The following is an 18954-nucleotide window of genomic DNA, read 5'->3' as shown; positions in this document are numbered from 1 at the left end:
TGGGTTTTATGGCCCCCGGTGTTTCCGTCTCCTGTGGTCTGAGCTGCAGTGGAGGTGAAAAGTGTAATGTCCACTTTGTGATCTGGAGAAGGGAAAATCTGCTCACAAACTCCTGCCCATTCAGCCTACGTCAGATAATTATGCTTGCTAGAGAACTAATGGGATGTTATCCTCAAAACCTTGTGTGTACAAAGGACACTCATACAGTCTGTTGAATTAAAACGAAACCATCGGCGCACAAACCAATAAAACAGACTTATTAGATTATCACATTTGCCATAGTTGGGATGTATCCGTCAGCATATTTTCTGTGCTTCTGGGATTTTATATAATTTCCTTTCAATTTTCCATAAAATAAGGATTGCACCGCAATTGGATTATTTGTAAATGAAATGATATTTCCTTTTGACTGCGGCAAACACTCTGCAGCTTTAAGGAGAGAACACTGTAATCAACATGATTACAGTGTTCAAACTCTGTGCTGCCGCTATCACGTAATGTTATCAGGAACAATATTATTTCACAGACATAATGCAATAGATGGGAGAGCACCCCCTTCACTAAGTTATTCTTGAGTCTCTTGTTTCTTTTTTATTTGCCCAGATCGGCTCTGCATTCTCCCTACTGTAAACAGATTAAAAGTTCATAAAGTGAAAATTGGTGGATGATGATTCAGCATGGATTCTGAGCTTTATTGTGAAGAAACATTCTTGAGCTGCACATCTCTGTCTGCAAAAACTCCATGTCCGTGTGAACTATGAGATTGACTGCTTTATGAAAGGAAAGGGCTCAGGGGTATATTTTGATGACTGAAGATCGGAGGGGGGGATCACGTGTGCTGAATGAGGGTGTTGTATTTGTGAAAAGATAAAGAACAAGGTGATGATAAGGAAGGGAAAACGGCTAAATGCTCTTTTTGGTGCTGTGCAAGCCTTCAACATACTGTATGGTGGGCTAAAAATATCATATGGGAGTTGAGAGAGAATAGACTAGGGCAGAACATCTGAACGTAAGAACAAAGATAATCTATATACACATAAAGATCAGTTCACATGTTTAATTACAAAGGGTTTAAAAGAGATGAAGCATAAACTTGTGATTTAGGCACAGATAAGAATTGTGTGTAATGAAGCAATAAAACAAACAGTGATCTAAACAAGGGTATCGATTTCCTCTTTATTTACTTCTGATTTTTTCCCCAATTGGGGGCGGAGACAAAGCATAAATGATGGACATTTTGCCCAGGAGACGTTAGTATCTGCCGGACTCTACCCAGAGAGTTACAACCGCCCAGCGAGGCTCACCCGCCTCTCCCGTTTTCCGCCGTTTGTCACTGCCACACCTCACGGGAAAAATACACAGCATCGTGTCAGGCTCCTTTCCTTGTGCTCTCAGACACAAATCCCGCATTCACACCTGCAGCAGCTTGACCCAGACATCCGTCTGGCGCTGCCATCGCTCTATCAGAGACAGAGGCGCTAATGGCAAAATCCTACGTCTACACATTGTTAATTCATCCACACCCAGGCGCAAATTAATCAAAGTGTTCCCTCTCTCTGAGTCAGAGTAGGAGTGTGAGCAGTTGACATCTTTATATCTGACAGGAGAAAAAGACAAATCAGAACGCTTTGCCATCCACTTACAGTATGGCTGGTCTCTAATAGAGACAATGGTCGTGGTAGGCACAGGGTGTGGGGTGGGGTGGGGTGGGGGGAAGGGGGTGCTCGGTGAACACTATAGGCATGATACAATAGTGGATATAGATGGTCGTTGGGATGTGGTGGGAGGTGGAGAGTGGGGAGGGGTTAGGTGGATTCATTGAAGAAATGGCCGGATGAACAGAGAGGGAGGGTGGTTCTGCCACAGGTTTGGCTCCTATCTGTGGCCCTGTGCTTCTGTGCTACTCTCAGTCACTGGGGCAAATTTAGCTCTGTTTCTCGAAGACCTGTTTGCAAACCGCTCCGCATGCTCTCAGTTCCTGTGGGGAACAAAAAGACAGAAAACAATCTCAGCAAGGATCCATGATGTGCGGCAGGGAAACAGGGTACAAAGATGCTTGATAATAAAGTGAAGCAGTCCAAATATTCAGAGTGAGTGCACTGCAATGTTTGACTTCAAGGGGGCGCCACAGTCCACTATGTCACATCTACGACTGCAATTACATTTACAGGGCACATTTTCAAAATAAATATTGCACTAACCCGGTCATCTCTCATGTAGCCCATTACAGCATACTTAAAATGTCAAAATGAATACACAGAATATACTTTCTGTAGCTTTAATTAGCTGATAAGGGCATTAAAGTTTTTTTCTTTCTGTGTTTTGGTTTTTTGTTTCTGTTTCTCAGGTCCAATTCCTGACTGTGCCTCTGCCAAGAGGCCTCATCAGCCTCAGGACCAGGACTAAGGGGTATCAAATGTAAACATGGGGCAACATCATGCAACTTACACTTTTAAGTATGTAAAATAACCTAAATATTACTTTCAAAAAAGACTAAAATACACGTCCATCATCTCTGACAGTGTCATCAGCAGACATTACATTTCCTAATTACAGGAAAAACTTTATTTTTAATTTTTAAACTCAGCCACATATGACTGCATATGATAAGGGGAATAATGAAGACATTTGCACAACACTAGGTCTGAGACAGTGGGAGGGATGGCAAGACAACAAGCCCAGACACCCTGCCCAAAGAGCTCCGCTAACATCAGGATAACACACAAGCAAGCATCTAAAGAAAAGAGGGTGGGGTGCACGCAGACTTACCAAATGTAGCTTGTTCCCCTCTACCCAGTGTGTCCAGCCCCTGCCTGCCTTCTCTCCCTTCTGCACGCAAACCAGCTTGTCCCCTTCCCAGGTAATCGTAGTCTACAGGACAGGCAGTGCAGCAGAGCCATTACAATCAGGGCACAGACTGGCCATTACGGCTCGAGAGCAACATTACTATCACAATGCCATCGCACCATTACGCACAGCGCGGATAGATCATTACGTTATAGGCACACCATTACACTCGCAGAACTAATGCACAATTACCCACACAATGAACGCGCCATTACACATAAAGCATAGGCGTAATATGAATGAAGTCTATACACCTCATTACAATACACACCACTGACACAGCACTACATTAAGACATTAGCATCCATCTTCCCTTTTTTCTGAATGAGCCTTGTGGAACATATCTATTGACAAAAAAACGTAGAATTCTTTTGTTGGTGGTAATATTTTTCACCTCAAGTCCAAAGGAAAGTAGGCCTACATCCGTACAGGTAAAAACTTCTGAAATATTCACGTAATACCTTGAAGTATAAATGTTCTTCACTATGAGGAAGATTAGTTTTAAGCTGCCTGTAACATTGGCTTTTGCAGTGGCAATGCACCCGATGAAACTGTAAGCTAAAGGAAGCTTACACTTAGCCGCAAATGAATTGTTCCGAAAGACAATACCTCAAAATCGCCTGTATCCGGATTCTAACCCATTCGATAATTTATGGTTTGAAGACTGCAGGCCACAAACACAGTCTGAAGGTTCTGAAGGGTTTTAAATTTAAATATTTTGTATGGAAAAATGGCCAATATAACATATTTAGTAGGCTAGTCTTAACCTTGAGAAGGGTGCACAAAATACTGAAAATAGGGGTGGCAATACTTTGGCCACCAATCTATTGTTAAACTTACTAAATTATTACGCGTTAAAAACGTTTTTCTTAAATTCATTAGTAAAAAGTATAGAATTTTCCATATTGTTGAGCACACAACTGCTTGCCTATTATTTTATAAAGGTTTTTTGTTCATCTTTAGAAAGTTCACCGACAAATTTGGAGCTCACTGTACCTCCTTTGCCAAGTGTGTTCTCAGATTTAGATTCATCCAAAACCAAGCATGGCGCAATTAACCGCCGTAGCCCCAACACTTTCATTTATCAAATAATACGATACATCATTTTGCAGCGTGCACTATGTGTACATTATATAACAGTAGTTGTAGCCTATATGCGCCTTATAAGATTTATTTAAAAAAAAAAAACTAAATGTTGGGATAAACATCACTTTTTGAGCCGTTGGAAAAACTTCAGAAGACTTCCTGAAGACTCCACCGAACTTTTTGTCAATTGATGCCAGATTACATCACCTCAGACAGCTCCTCGGTGCAAGCCTTCTGAATTTTTAATTCCTTTCCAGAAAACCGGGAGAGTCGCTCAGCTCACCAACAAGATTGACTTGTTAATGCCAACTCGAGTACAGATGTGAACTTTATTAATATGCTTGTATCCTTTCGTGTAGATTATATAGTTGACTAGCTCTAATCAGCCGAGCGACAAAACCTCTAATCACTGCTCATTACCAATAATACTTACCATGCATTTTCGATCATCCACACCACTTAGATCCTCTTCAAATTCCTTCCCCACCTCGAAGTCCATGTTGTAATTCTTGAATGTGCTGAGCGTTTTAATGATAATGTGATTGCCATTATGAGTGATGTCTTTGTCTGGTTTCAGCAGAGTGGCGATTTTCCTGATTGCGACATTCACGTCTTTCAGATGAGTGGAAGAAGAGAACAAAAAGTGAATACTCAAAATAATTATGAGCCACAAAGAAATATCGAGAATATTTACAATTTCAGCTGTGCCCTAGTAACTGGAATGCACAGGCTATACGTTGTCGTCGAAAAATATCCAACTTTAATTATAAATTTAGTTCTAAGCTTGGTTTGAGGAATCGGACACGTAGGCTACACAACATCAATAAGTCTGAACCTGCAAATAATTTTGTGGGAAGTAGTGGAGGAAAGGTTTGAGACAACCATCCTCAGAAAGTTTTGTAAGCCTCGACTGAAAAATTCAAGGAATTAAATGAATTTATAACTTGGTCTCCTTGTCCGCTTAGCAATATTATTAAGATAAGTATGCTGTAGGCTACAACCTATGTAAGTAGGCTCAATTAAAACAAATAGATGAAAATTTCAATAAGACGGAGAAATGTCCGTGAAAAGCACACAATCTGCTCACCTAACGCTTTCAAGTACTCCTCGAAGTTTTCACTGGAAATCATTTTCCAGTAGCCGTTCAAATCAACAGGCATTATTGCTTTTTTCCTTTTCACGTATGTAAAGATATGGTAAAGGAGATTCGATATCGCAGCTTACTTGCGACCGAATGCCGAACCTTTGTTAATGACCTCAGATTTAACTGAAAACATTATAATCCGATTATTGCGACTTAAATAAATAAATAAATAACACTCGGAACACACTCTGCCTCGCCCACCTTCAGATGAACGCCTGTGTGAAAACCTATATAGACTCACTGGTGAGCGCGGTTGGTCCGTTTTTGCAGTTGAACACCCTCATATAGTCTAATTTCCCACTAGGAAACTACATTCTTTAGTCTTCCAAAATGTTTCAGTCATTTGCTCACATTTTTAGTCACTTGGCTAAGCAAAGTAGACTAAGTCCCACAGGCTGAGCACACTGGAAAAGAGGGCAACTTATGTGATGCTCTCCTTAGAATTTCTTCATGACCATATGCACTATATCACAGGTGATAGCATGCCAAAAACCGTAATACGGTCATAAGAGATTTAGACAGTTGTCATCACACATTAAAAATATTTGTGTAATAACACATATATTGAGATATCTTGTGACAAAATGTCCCAAACTCCATATGATGCTTGGGATTTAATGTCTGTCATCTCAAAAGATCCATTATGATCAAACACTTTGATATATTATACATACAGCCTGCTGCAGTATGCTTAACATATTGTTGTCGTTATTTATACAGTAAAGTTGCCAGAATTTTACTGTAAAATGTAGTTTTTAAACTGTGTATTTATTATGACCATTTACGACCAGCTCTGACACGTCATTAAGCATTGTGAAGTGCTGCTGACATGCTTCCGAAGGTGTTATATGAGAAGAGATAAAGAGAAGGAGAAATTTGACCTTGAGCCAGGCACGGCGTTCAGTTTAACAGCGGCTGATAATGTATGTCCCGTCACAATGCAGCTGTAGAGTAGAATCCCATATGCGCGGGCTAAGGCATAAATGTTCCCTGCGCCCGCAGACACACCTGCCGGTACCGAGCGCATTTAAATGCTTCGCCAGCAGGTTTCTTGACACAGAGCCGCTTGAAGGTGGCACAACGAACTTCCGCTCCATTGCTTTTAGTGCCAACTAAAAACTCTATTTGCCCACTCTTCAATTTTGCTGTCACAGCCTTCGCAATATTCGCATTCGCCGCGCAGGATTCACCGACACACGCACACAAACCCATATACAGACAAACCATAATTTGCAGTCGCCGGGGAAACAGACTTTATTACAGGGAAGTTTCAGACAGGGGGCGCAGGGACCAAAGCAACGGGTGGCACATGTAAACGCTCCAGCTGTGCAGTCCACCAACTGGAACACATTGACGGGCCACCGCCATCATGAGGTCACAGCACAACAGTTCATCACTATTGTGCATACCTATGTTCCCGATAACTGCAAGCAATCTGTGTGATCTGTATGCAAAGTCTGTCCCTTTGTTTTTATTTTTGCACACACATTCCTGTGCTTGGGTGCCGGTTGGCCGAACTATGGTAATTTCTATAAAATTCCACTGGGACCGTAACCCTCACTCACCACACAATTTTAATCTAAATGGGGATAAAATATTTAATATACATTTTGCCACTTTGTAAAACTGACTGCAAATGAGTATCTTTTTTTGAATACCGTATTGTCGGTTTCTGTCCACCTTGAGGCTGAAAATGGCAGTTAGTGCTGCAAAGTGCTTGCGCTTGGCAGAAACGGAACGCCGCGATGCAATATGTCACCTGCTGGCAGGAAGTCACAGCCGATTGGGCAGACTCCCATAAAATCGCACCTGCATGGAGAAGGTGCAGCTGGAACCTGGGCACCGTGCTTACACTGGACCCATGCCAGTCCCCGCTTTATTAATCTCTCCAGGCCTGCTCCTCCTCCGCTCTGTGCAAACGGCCGCCCAGCGGAGCAGAGGCAGCCACTTCTCCGTCTTTATTGCAGTTTATTTGTCGCGTGAGAGCGCTCACAAGAGAGAGTTCGGGACACTTCACAATGCTGCCGTGTCATGACCTATTTTTATACAGTCTCTGGTCATGACAGGGATATCCCGGCAGCCCAAAAGGGTTTTGCTCTGATTCACAGTGGAAGAGCAGTCACGCACTTTACTCCAACACACTGCTGTAAAAGTACGAGACTCAAGGCGAAACCCATGACGGCTGAACACTACCGTTTTGGGGAGCAAAACAGAAATCAGCCGCCCGCTTTGCTGATGACCCTCCCCCTTACGTACAGCCGGGGTGGGGCAGCTGAATCAATACTGAAGTTCAGAGAGGAAGAGCAAACCCAGTTTGGATGCTCAGGCAGCGACGCCCTGCAGTCATGATGCCACCGGGTCAGTCAGTCGGACAGCGTCTCGGGCGGCGCCCCCTGCTGGGCGAGCGGCCGCAGCGCGGCGCCCTTGTTCCTCTGCTCGCTCTCCCAGGTGTAGAGACCGTGGCGGCGGATGTAGTCGATGACGGCGTCCGGCAGCAGGTACTTGACGCTCAGGCCCCTCCTGAGGGCGCGGCGGACCTCGGTGGCGCTGATCTCGTTGCTGACCCACTCGCGCACCAGGAAGACGTTGCTCCTGTGCCGCGACAGCGTGTCGCACTCGTGCACCGCCCGGTCCGGCTGCAGGCTCCCGCGGCTCACGCACACCACCCCGAAGCGCCCCGCCACCTCCGCTACGTGGTCGTCCCGCCACAGGCCCGGCACCTTGAACGTGTCCAGGAAGTCGGCCCCGCAGAGCAGCTTCAGCTGGGGAGCACCTGTGGAGGTCAGAGGTCAGGGTCAAAGGTCAAGACAGAAGAATGGGTCTAAAAAGAATCCTTACTCAGGTAACTTAAAAAAAAAAAAGACTAACCTCAAGAAGGAAGAGTCTTGTATTGTCCCGTTCTGTTCTGTTTATTAAATGTGTAAAATGGCTGTCCTCATTCATTGGTTTAGCCTTTGTAGAAATTATATATAACCTTTTTATATTCAATTGACCTTGCTGTTGAGCACCATTCTATTCCTCATTACAATATGTGGGCTGAAGGGCATCTAGCACCATGTTCTGGCACTTCCAACAGAACAGATCAATTGGAGATCGCTGTCACCTTGGATAGCCTGACCTGGCATAGACTCACAATGTCTGTGAGAAGGCGGGGCATCAAATGAGCTGAACTTACATCCAAACGAAGATGACAGCGATGGCGTTCGCTATTAATCAAAGTGAATTAATTGGTTCATTAAGGCAGCAATTACGGCAGTTAAAAATGGCAGCGATAAAAGGGCTCACTATTATGGTATAAAAATAACTTGCTGTATGCTTTTCTGTGGTATTTGATTTGAGATGTTTTAAGCACACTCTGAAACAACCACTGTATCATGCAGACGTGATTGACAGTATCCCTCCCTCACCTTGACTGTAGAAAGTATGCAATAAAAATTAAATTGCCAGTTTCACTGCTGTATTGGTTTGCTGAAACCAATAAAGGGTGTGCTCATAATATATCAACACACCCCAAATTATTTAAGCAAATGCCAGCATCGGGACTTACATAACTAACGGCCCTGTTATTTATGTACCCGTAGGCTGCCCGTGCCCAGTTTAGAACACACATTCATACAAAGTATAAAGGCTTTCTTTGTGCTGGAAGCTTTTCGGAGAACATAATTAGCGATGGCCTTAAGCAAACCCTTGACCTCCATGCTAATTCCTCCTGTTTAGCGCTGTGCTGGTATCATTAAATAATACACTCGTTAAGCACAGGCATACTCTACAGGATTGCAGAAATCCTTCTTCCTCTGCAGTATTATATTTATGTAAAGGTGGAGAAAGTACCAGGATAGATTTTCAGGAGTTGCTCCCTCACTTCCTCTTCTCTTGTTACTAACAAATAAAATCTAAACATGGCATAATCCGTTCGTTACCACTGCATAAACTCGTGTAAAATGCACAATGGTAATGGTAGCCATAGAACTATAAGCACATGTAAGTAAACTGTAAAGAAAAACCTTTCTAAATCCTAAAGAAAATAGTTCAGGACCAGTATAGCCATTGAAGCTCATTTTTCTGAGCAGTGGTCATAAAGTGGTTGCAATGAACGGGGCCTAATGTGATGTAAAGTGCAATTTGATTGGCCCTTAGCTCTAAAAAAGGAGCTAATCATATTGCTCTTTCATGGAAAGCGCAGTATGATTAGCTTGATTTTCAAGATTGGTCCTTAGCTCAGAAAAAAAAGGTCCTCAGCTCGGAAAATTCAAGAGACTGCAGAAAAATCGAAGGACCAAATGCATAACTCCTACTCATAATTATTAGCAAGGGGCGCAAAATTATACCCATAACAAAACGTCCTGTGCCTCTAGGCTCTCACTGCGGAAGGAACATAAACTAATTAACGCTCACCTGTGCTAGCTGCCCGCCCATTTGTCCTACAGGCAGCACCGACTGCAATTACCATGGATGTCAGATACATATCACCAGAAATACAACTGTTCTCACGGGGACTGTAAATTGTTTATAAGGAGTTATTTTACAGATATTTGACTCATCTGAGATTTAAACCGAGGAAAGGACAAATGGTTGGGTGCGGACGCTCAGCGCCGACCTTGGGGTTTATTATCGCGGGTCGGGGGCCTTGATTGGGGAGTCGATTTATTTTTACCAAGCAGATGCTCTAACACAGAGTGACACACAGGCCCGGTAAATAAATGGGCATCATTTGAGCGCTGACAAATAAGGGCATTTGCACTGGAGAGGAAGTACCACGATGAGTAACAATAAGCTAACTCATGCATCGGCGACAGGTACACAGTTACATGAGGCGTTTGCTCGTTACTGAAGAAGGCTTTCTTCAATACTTATGAGGGCAGGCCTCCAAGGTCTTACCGGCTGTGTTCTGGTGCTGCTCCAGAATCTGGTTGTAATGGTGCCTGCTCGGCCGGCGTGTGGGATGGCGTGGGGCGTCGGGGGTGGGGGGGAGAAACAAACACATGAGAAAGGTGACAAAAAATAAAAGAGGCCACTGTGCGAATAATCCTCTCACGGGACGTTTCAAGAATATTTCAGCTCACCGTTGAATTATGTGATTCCAAAGCCCCCGTCCCGCCCGTCCACCCAACGGATGCCCGTCCCGCTCCCCCCTCGCGCCATGCCAGAGACAAGAGGCCACTTCATGCTCTAATCAGCTCGGTCCCTGCGCAAGCACAGCTTAAACTGCGAAGCCCTCACAAGGGGATTAGACCTGAGAGGGCCGGGATGAGATTGTGCAACTCGCCACAAGAGCGTTCGCCATTGGCCGTCCCTTCAGCTCTGATGCTGCGCGCGCTTGCGTAATAGTGTGTGTGCGCGTGTGTGTTCGCTCGCGTTTTTGTGTTTGTGCGTGTACGCTCGTGTGCCATTTGTGTATGTTTGTGTGTGTGTGTGTGCGCGTATGTGTGTATGAGTGAGTGAGTATATGAGTGTGTCTGTGCATGTATGGGGGTGTGTGTGTGTGTGTCTTTTAAGTCACTCCGTTGTGCGCTTGTTTGAGCACGAGAATGCTTAAGCATTTTTTTGTGCATGCGCGTGTTAAATGAAACCTGCCTGTGTACAGATGTGCGTGTGTAATACATTCGCATTCATGCGTTACAGAGGATTCTGAATGCGCCAGCGTTTCTGCCGCAGCCCAAGGCTTCTCTGGCACTGAGGAGACGGCTGCCCACCGCCCTTCCCCAGTCCCTTCACTTCAACTCACACAGCTGCACCCAACACAGGCAAACACAGGCCGCTACCCCAAACCACACGGGCTCTCCTGTGTGTGCCGCACCCTCCCTCTGCCCACTGCTGTAAGGCCCAGGGCTGGCACTACCCCCCCCCCTTCAATAGGCCAGACCCAATAGGCCAGAGTACCACATGGGGGGGGGGTCAGTCAACAAAGCTTAGGCTTATAACAGCACAAAACTCCTGACTATCAGCAACTCGACTGGCTCAAGACACATGTCTGACACATTACATCCAATTGCATCATACTGCCAATTATGTAGTCTCTTAGCAGTTTCTCTTACGCAGGCAAAATTTTTAAACTTCAGACTGGACATCCTGCAGCTGTGCTTGATTTTGAGGGACTGAGAAAAAGAGCAGCTCGCTTAAGGGTACGATAACTCACCTGAGAACCCTCTGCCAGCGTCTTACCTGACTGCAGTGAGCAATATGTGAGTGAACACACACACATACGCACATATACAGACGTACACATACACGCATGCATGTATGCACGCACGCGTGCACATGCACACACACAAATAATTAAGGTGCACACTATCCTGAGGAGAAGCTTGACAGTGCAGTTGGATAGTCAGACGAAAAGCTAGATGTAGTGTGGGAGAGTACGCTCCTGATGAAATCTGGGGGAATAGAACTGTTCATGGAAGAACTCTTCTATCACTGGATTCACACCCACTGAATGATCCGAGCCTCTCCAACCTGCCTCATTCCCTCTCTTTCTCTCACACTCTCACTTTCTCCCTGCGTGGCCACCCCCCAATTTCACCCTTTATCTCACCCCTATATTTAGGTCTCCAAACCTGAGAGTCACGAGCTGGATGCCCAGGTGGAGTTCTGTGAGAGGCATGACCCGCGGTGGTAGAACCCCCTGCTGGGTGAGTGCGAAACAGGGTAGCTGTGAGCCAGCCGTGAGCAGGATGCCTGCTAAATAAGGAATGCTAAGTGGGCTAGTGCTCTGTGAAAGCTGCCATGTGCAGGATGCTAGCTGTGGCTTCCAGTGCTAAACTGGAGCAGGGATAATATGAGAACAACATAAAGCCTGTATGCAATATGAGGACTCTTAAGAATGCGTCATAGGCAATAAAAGGCCAGTCTTGTCTTGAGCATTAAATGTGCTCTTAAGTGTAGAGCTCTGCTTGTTCCAGCTTTTCTCATTCTTCAGGTTAGCCTTACACAGCTAAGGGTTCCTTTTGTCTCTGTACGCGTGTGGAGATCAGCCTCATTGCCAATAAAACATGGAAAAGTTATAAAACAGCAAATCCCAAGTTTCCCACCTACTTCCCGTGGTTGCTGCATGCTTTTTGTCCGCCCCCGGCTGCCGTACTGTACCTCATGGTGACGACGGTCTCAGTCCAGTCCGCCTGCTTGCTCTCCCAGTCGTCCACGCGCACCCAGTCCGAGTTGCCGAGCGCCAGCCTCGCCATGGCGACGCGGTGCCGCGCCGGGGCCAGGCCCTGCTTGCCGTACACGTCGCTCACGGGGGACAGGATCCCGCCCACCACCTGGAACTGACCTGAGGGAGGAGACGGTGTCCGGCGCTTAGCACCTGCAGGAGGTAGGCTCAAATCCGTGGCGGGGTTCGGCTGTTGCACTCCGCGACATGCACGCCTGAATTGCTTCAGTAAATTTTCTGGAGTATAAAGAGGTAATTCGCCCTGTTTAATTAAGTTGCAGAGGCTGGCTCTTGGGCAAGCAAATAATTTATGGAAACAATACAGGGCCCACAAGTCTTATACTGATGTTAATTAAACCAAGCATGTAAAAGTGCTGTGAATTACGTTCATTTCAGAGATGGCCACATATGCAAGATGCACAAGCGGTAAAGCTAGTAATAATATGTTCGCAAATATCATTCTTTCAGGGTCATGTCTGATGTTTATATTCTCATATAAGATGCTGCACCCACCTTTTTAGGGCCTGTTATAAATGAGATCTTCGTGTACTCAGAATTTGTACTTTAGCGATATTTTAGTGATGCTGCTATACTCACTGGTCTGAGAATATTGTTATCCACCATTGGTACTATTGCTCACAGAGTTTCCCTCAGGCATTAGCCTCTGCTGAATTCACAAGCACCTCCACGAGCATCAGAGAAAAATCGGTAACACCTGAGACGCAGATCGCCATAGAAGGGGAAATCTATTGAACAAAACTGGCATGGTGTAATCATGTTTTCCCCAGGTCAGGTGTAAGCTGTACCATGAGAATACCGTGGATCGCCACTTCACACCACCGCTGCTTACCCTCGGTAGGCCCAACATGTAGCCAATTGGTAGACCATTCAGGAAACAGAATGGTAGGCCCAACATGTAGCCAATTGGTAGACCATTCAGGAAACAGAATGGTAGGCCCAACATGGAGCCAACTGGCAGACCATTCAGGAAACCGAATGGTAGGCCCAACATGTAGCGAGCCTTTCAGGAAACAGGCCTTTTGGGGAACTGGCTGCAATAGTAGGTCTGCTCCTCTTTTTAAAAATATTGTTCCTTGTAAATATACATGTTTTTTTGCACGTCAATACCGGTGACCCATATGCCACAGTAAAAATCACACATAACCTCAGGCGGGCAGCCCCCTCAGGAGCACCGTGATGGCTGCACCGGGATGGTACAGAAGATTAGATTTCCACATCGTAACATTACAGTCCGCATACGCATACGTGTAGCTGACGTCCGCGAACGAGCGGGGCGACTCGCTGGAGGACTCCATTTACGAGGTTACTGACATTACTCACGCAGTAAAGGGGGAGGACTTCCGCACTTTCATGTTCACACGCACGCCGGGGAAATTTAAAGCGGCAGGGGTAAACCGCCACTGTCTTCTCTCTCTCTGGAGCACGCGGCGAATCGAAACGCACAAAGAGAGCCCGGTCGCCCGGCTCCACCGGGAACCGCGGCTTCGGGTCGCCCCCATCAAGAGGAGAAGCCATCACATTTTCATAACCCGCTGAGCTCGGACCGCACGCTGTGCCGATGAAAAGACTTCACAGCAGCAGACAAACACACAGCCTTCGGCCCGCTGAATGGGCTGCGGATCGCCAGGCTCTTGGAAATCGATCTCTCGCTCTCGGTCCCTCCACTCTCTCCCTCCGTCTACTCTCCCTGTCTACTTTGAGCTCTGCGACCGTGATTGATTGACGCGGGGCCCCGGCGGGGCCTTTGGATTGACAGCTGAGGCCCCACCTGTCTGGTGCATGTGGTCCCGGGCCAGCTCAAACAGCCTCATGTGCTGGAGGGTGATGGGGTTGAAAGAGCCGCAGGCCAGCAGGACCAGGGGGACACGACTGGCCATCTCTGCCCTCACAGCATGGTCACCACACAAAAAAAACAACCTGCAAGACAGACACAAACACCATGGTTACTGTTATGCCCAACTAATGAAAAAGTGTAGTATAATGGATAAGGAACTGGTCTTGTAACCTAAAGGCCACAGGTTCGATTCCCGGATAAGACACAGCCGTTGTACCCTAGAGCAAGGTACTTAACCTGCATGGCTTCATCCATATATCCAGCTGAATAAATGGATGCTATTTAAATGCTATGTAAAAAGTTGTCTAGGTCACTCTGGATAAGAGCGTCTGCTAAATGCCTGCAATGTAATGTACAAAACCAAATGACCAAACTCCCACTGCTCCTTTGTGCCAAAAGCTAGCATCAGGGCAGCAAATCAAGCGCTGCATTTTCTTAAGTTCTACATTTTTAGCTCCGTGTTCTTTTGTGATAACTGCTGCCGGAACCGGCGCCTCTTTGTGAGCTTAACCAGGTGACCGGTGAGCTAAAGCGAACCTCTGCTCCATGACTACCAGCCCGGAAGTGCACACCAGGGTTCCACCGTACTGAAACACTTCAGCTATCTAACCGATTAAACAAAGCCTAACGCTTTCCCCGCAAACTCTTATTAGCCCTGATTTAGAACCAAATCTCAGGCCTGGATAATGGCCTGCCTCAGTGTGCATAACGGAACAAATAAAGAAACAAGCCAAATTTAGGCCTAATCTAGAGCAACACAATCAGGCCCCACCAGCAGAAATCAAGAGGAACAGAATCAGCACTGATTACGTTTCCAATTTGCAGCTGGCGTAGCGGGTCGAAAATACCGAGCGTTCTCCACGCCCGGAATCACCTGCGTAAATGACTCGCAACACTACATAAAGCCGTCAAAACAAATAAGCTGGTTTAGTAATGAACAAAGCGCACCATTACAAAGCCAGACAGGCATAAAACCGAAAGCAACAGTGTAGCAAAACGAATTAAAACATAAACCAAACCTGTTTGTTTTAATTTGCTTCCCAGGGTGGTCATTCTGGAGTGTGTCAGTTAATATATAAGGATATTTGTCACCCTCATTAAGTTCAAGTCAAATGTGGCTTCACATATTGCGCCCTGCATTTTAATAAATGCTTGGCTTAAGCGCAACCAGCTACTGTAATTAATGCGATACTTAATTACATCTGCGTGTTTCGATAGCCGGTGGAACAGGCACACCTAATGGGGTTGACTAAAACTTACACCCCCATTTGCTGAGTAAACAGCTGGTGTGTGCATAAGCAACACTGTAATTCGCTATGCACTGAGGTCACTGTAGCTTTCCGGAAGAGGGGAAAAAAAAGGTCAAAATACCAAGCGCAGTGTCCACACAGGGTCCATCTTACTATTTAATGTCTATTAGCCCTTGGAATGTCAAATAGCTCTCGTTTTTCATACGACTGCTGGTAAAAACAAAATAATTGAGGCCAAGGCCAACGTCATGCAAAAGAAGCTAATATGAGAGTTCAAAATCACTTGGCAACTAACTCCATCAAATGTCACTTATCAAAACACACCACATAGCCAAAGGTATGTGAACACCCCTTCTGATTAGTGGGTTCAGGTTAGAAGAACTTGACTGGCCTGCACAGAGCCCTGACCTCAACCCCATCCAACACCTTCGGGATCAATCGGAAAGCCAACGGCAAGCCAGGCCTTATCACCCATTACAGACATTTACATTCCTGGCATTTAGCAGACGCTCTTATTCAGAGCGACATAACGTTTTACATAGCATTTTCATTGTATCCATTATCCAGCTGGACATATACTGAAGCACTGCAGGTTAAGTACCTTGCTCAAGGGAACAACGGCAGTGTCTTACTTGGGAATCAAGCCTGTGACCTTTAGGTTACAAGACCAGCTCCTTACCCATTATACTACACTGCCGCCCTTAAAATGTCAAATAGCTCTCATTTTTCACCCAACAACAAAGCCCAACCTCACTAATGCTCTTGTGGCTGAATTGAAGCGGATCCCTGCAGCCATGTTTCAAAATCTACTGGAAAGCCGTCCCAGAAGAGTGGAGGCTGTTACAGCAGCAAAGGGGGGAACTAACTCCAAATGAATGCCCATGGTTTTGGAATGAGAAATAAAATTTTAAAATTCTTAAAAATTCCCAGACCATAAAGAAGAAATAGATCGCCTTGAAGTTTGTTCTCCCCATGTCCACATGGGTTTCCTCTGGGTAGTTCGGTTTCCCCAGGTCCAAACACATGCAGGTAGGCTAATTGGAGACCCTAAATTGCCCATAGGTCTGAGTGTGTGCCCTGTGATACATTGGCAAAAAAGCAGAACAAAGTAAAGAGTAAGCATACAGCTGGTGCAGCAGTAGCCATACCAACCTGTACCTTACTGGATTGTTATGGCAGAAGCCAAACAGGGATGTGAGCGTAACACTAAATTGCTTCCACAAGTGGTGTTAGTGGGCCTCTAGGGGGCAGTCTTCACTCTGGATTAAGCAGGAAAACCAAAGATTTTGTGTAATTTCACAGGAATGAGTTGTTAAACTGAGGTCCTCCTGACTCACTGTGGCAATGATCCCACGGAATGAATCACAAAGAGTAGGGGGTTTTCCAAGGGCCCTGATCACATTCCCAACCTGGTTTGCATATTCTGGACATCTGATCACCACCCCATTTAACAGTTTTATAACCCCTCCCTCTGCACCTGATTCTGGTACAAATTGGCTGCAGGGCATTAATGCTATTTTAGTGGTGAATCACCAATATATAAATGCAATCTATGCATATGTGTAGCTAGCAAGCTAATAACCAAGCTGCATGCACCCAACATTTGCGAGATGAGTGAAAAGTCAGCCCATGAATCACACTTAGGATTCCAGAAAAAGGTTTCTTAGTGTACCTCAAGAAAGCAAGAAGACATTTGTGAATGGCCCATTGGAGAAAAGGTAATTAGTCCCATGGTCGACAGATTAATTAGCACCTGTTCATTCTAATCCTGTGGCTACGAAAAAGCCTGGTGGGAAGTTGAAAAGAAACCGTGATGAAAGGCCTCACACAATACGTATACAGCTTCTGACTCAAAAAAATACCTTTTTTTGTTAGTTCCCAGACCCAGGTTGACGCATGGATGTTGCCACCCGATAATATAAGCTCACCAACTGTGATATAGTGTCACGATCAAAGAAAAGCACAACGTTAAAGCCAGTGTGATTTAAATTATAGCTCATATGGATCAATATTTTTCACTAATGTATGCATGTGGAATGCATGATAAAAAAATGGTAATTCTGTGCACTGGTTAAAGGCCACTTAGCTTGATGCTTTAATACACGTGTTACTCACCATTCCGGATTTATGCCGCGTTTTTGCAACTCTTATAATAGACTATAATTATCCTACTTAGTCACCCTTTAAATCTCTCTGTATAAGTCTACGAAACGGAAAAACCTAAGGTAATAATGATGTATAATAAATAACAATGCAAAGCAGCGGTTAGTCCTGATCTCCGAAGTTGCTCATTAATGCAGTGCCAGTGGCTGTGCAATGCCATACAAAAAATAAATAAAAACTGTATGCAAGCAAGCGCTGACTGGAGCTCTTAGATAACGATAATTGACGTTATGTGAACGCCAAATCTGTTTTTTGAAAGGGGATCTGATTCCAAGCAGGCTAGCTAACCTAAAGCATAACGTTGTAGAGACGTTTGTTAGCGTCAGTGATATCTAGATAAATAAAAATATTCGTCAAGGTTAGCTACCTAGCTCAACATTACGTTATCTAACTTGGTCTAAAAGTCAATGTGGTCGCATGCTGGCCAGTTAGCTCGAGTTTCGTACATGCTGTTGACCTTGTCTGGCTATATGGCTAGCAAGCCACTATCGACAGTTGCGGATTATCAATTAATTGAACTAGCCAAAAAAGGCATACAACTTTGTAGCCTAAGCCATCTTTCAACGTATGGTCCATAGCCTCAAGATGCTGAATGGTGTTCTGAGTATTTATTTACCTCTTTCTTTCGCTGTTAAAGGTTTGTGTTACACCGTTTCTTGTCCCCCGGACACTGACGCCGCTGAAATGGCAATGTTTTTAGCAATGGCTGTGAGGAAGATGGTGCTCCCTGGTGGCAGCTGTGTTTATTGCATTATGGTATTTGACATTAATTCAAAAATTTTGAAAAGGTGCCGCGTTTTAAGAACCGTATGTTCATTGCAGAAATGTTTTGCAGTAAGATACTATCTGGAGTTGTTGAGGTAAATTACCTAGTAAATAGAATGCGAAAAATAACATTATTTGTAAGATGCCCGGTATATGGACATGATACGCCCGTTAAGCAAATAAAATATGTAATATAACACACAGAACCTGTCCAGACAACACATCTTTCTTACTAGAATGGCCAAGTGACGTGTCACAGGAACACTTCTGAAATAGTGATAATGGGACCAAAGAGGGCCAGTAAATAAAGATGCCTGGACGCTTTCCAATGGGGGTTGTACACAGGCTTTATCGTGACCTTGTCCAGCTCTTCACAGAGTATCAAATGATCCTGACAAAAGGCTGTTCTGTTGTAAAGCATCACATCACTTTTCAGATATACGAGGTGGTTTCATCATGGCTCTCAAGGTGAGTGCTTTATTTAACTTATTGACGGGTCGGAAGCAGACGCTTTGAAACCAATTAATATCCCGCCTGCCAAAGGCAAGGTTATGACTGCCTATAGGCCTACGTAAGGTTCATCTCGGACTGCGAAGACACCCAGACATTAACATGTTCTGTCGTTACCGAACCGCTGAACCGTGGCGAGCTCCGCCGCAGGTTAGACTTCTCACTGGTATTGATCCATGTTTTCTCT

General features: G+C 45.1%; 2 protein-coding genes across 3 annotated transcripts; both read right to left on the bottom strand.

The window, feature by feature from the left end:
* Positions 1-1157: 1157 nt before the first annotated feature.
* On the bottom strand, positions 1158-5188 carry LOC135256471 (retinol-binding protein 1-like). Its single transcript, XM_064338259.1, has 4 exons — positions 5021-5188; positions 4367-4545; positions 2770-2871; positions 1158-1978 (listed from the first exon to the last, which is right to left on the bottom strand). Exons 1-4 carry the CDS (start codon positions 5091-5093, stop codon positions 1925-1927), a joined length of 408 nt encoding a protein of 135 aa, XP_064194329.1. The 5' UTR covers positions 5094-5188; the 3' UTR covers positions 1158-1924.
* A 1118-nt stretch (positions 5189-6306) lies between these two features.
* Positions 6307-18223, bottom strand: nmnat3 (nicotinamide nucleotide adenylyltransferase 3). Of its 2 annotated transcripts, none has more exons than XM_064338255.1 (5): positions 18109-18223; positions 14014-14162; positions 12161-12344; positions 9956-9999; positions 6307-7850 (listed from the first exon to the last, which is right to left on the bottom strand). In XM_064338255.1, exons 2-5 carry the CDS (start codon positions 14120-14122, stop codon positions 7441-7443), a joined length of 747 nt encoding a protein of 248 aa, XP_064194325.1. In that variant the 5' UTR covers positions 14123-14162; positions 18109-18223; the 3' UTR covers positions 6307-7440. The 2 variants fall into 2 exon arrangements, with proteins under 2 accessions (XP_064194325.1, XP_064194326.1); XM_064338256.1 differs by lacking the exon at positions 18109-18223 and adding an exon at positions 17445-18095.
* Positions 18224-18954: the final 731 nt, after the last annotated feature.

The sequence above is a fragment of the Anguilla rostrata genome, chromosome 6, assembly GCF_018555375.3.
Source record: "Anguilla rostrata isolate EN2019 chromosome 6, ASM1855537v3, whole genome shotgun sequence".
Lineage (NCBI taxonomy): Eukaryota > Metazoa > Chordata > Actinopteri > Anguilliformes > Anguillidae > Anguilla > Anguilla rostrata.
Note: the sequence above shows the minus strand (reverse complement) of the source record. Positions and strands in the feature narration are given on the sequence as shown.

Excerpts from the sequence above, each read along its gene's own strand:
- LOC135256471 (XM_064338259.1), bottom strand. The coding sequence starts at position 5,093 with ATGCCTGTTGATTTGAACGGCTACTGGAAAATGATTTCCAGTGAAAAC. Across the intron at positions 4,546-5,020 it reads GGAGTACTTGAAAGCGTTAG|ACGTGAATGTCGCAATCAGG; the intron begins GTGAGCAGATTG and ends CTCATCTGAAAG. Across the intron at positions 1,979-2,769 it reads AGGGGAACAAGCTACATTTG|GAACTGAGAGCATGCGGAGC; the intron begins GTAAGTCTGCGT and ends TGTTCCCCACAG.
- nmnat3 (XM_064338255.1), bottom strand. The coding sequence starts at position 14,122 with ATGGCCAGTCGTGTCCCCCTGGTCCTGCTGGCCTGCGGCTCTTTCAAC. Across the intron at positions 12,345-14,013 it reads GGACCACATGCACCAGACAG|GTCAGTTCCAGGTGGTGGGC; the intron begins GTGGGGCCTCAG and ends CTCCTCCCTCAG. Across the intron at positions 7,851-9,955 it reads GCAGCACCAGAACACAGCCG|GTGCTCCCCAGCTGAAGCTG; the intron begins GTAAGACCTTGG and ends TGACCTCCACAG.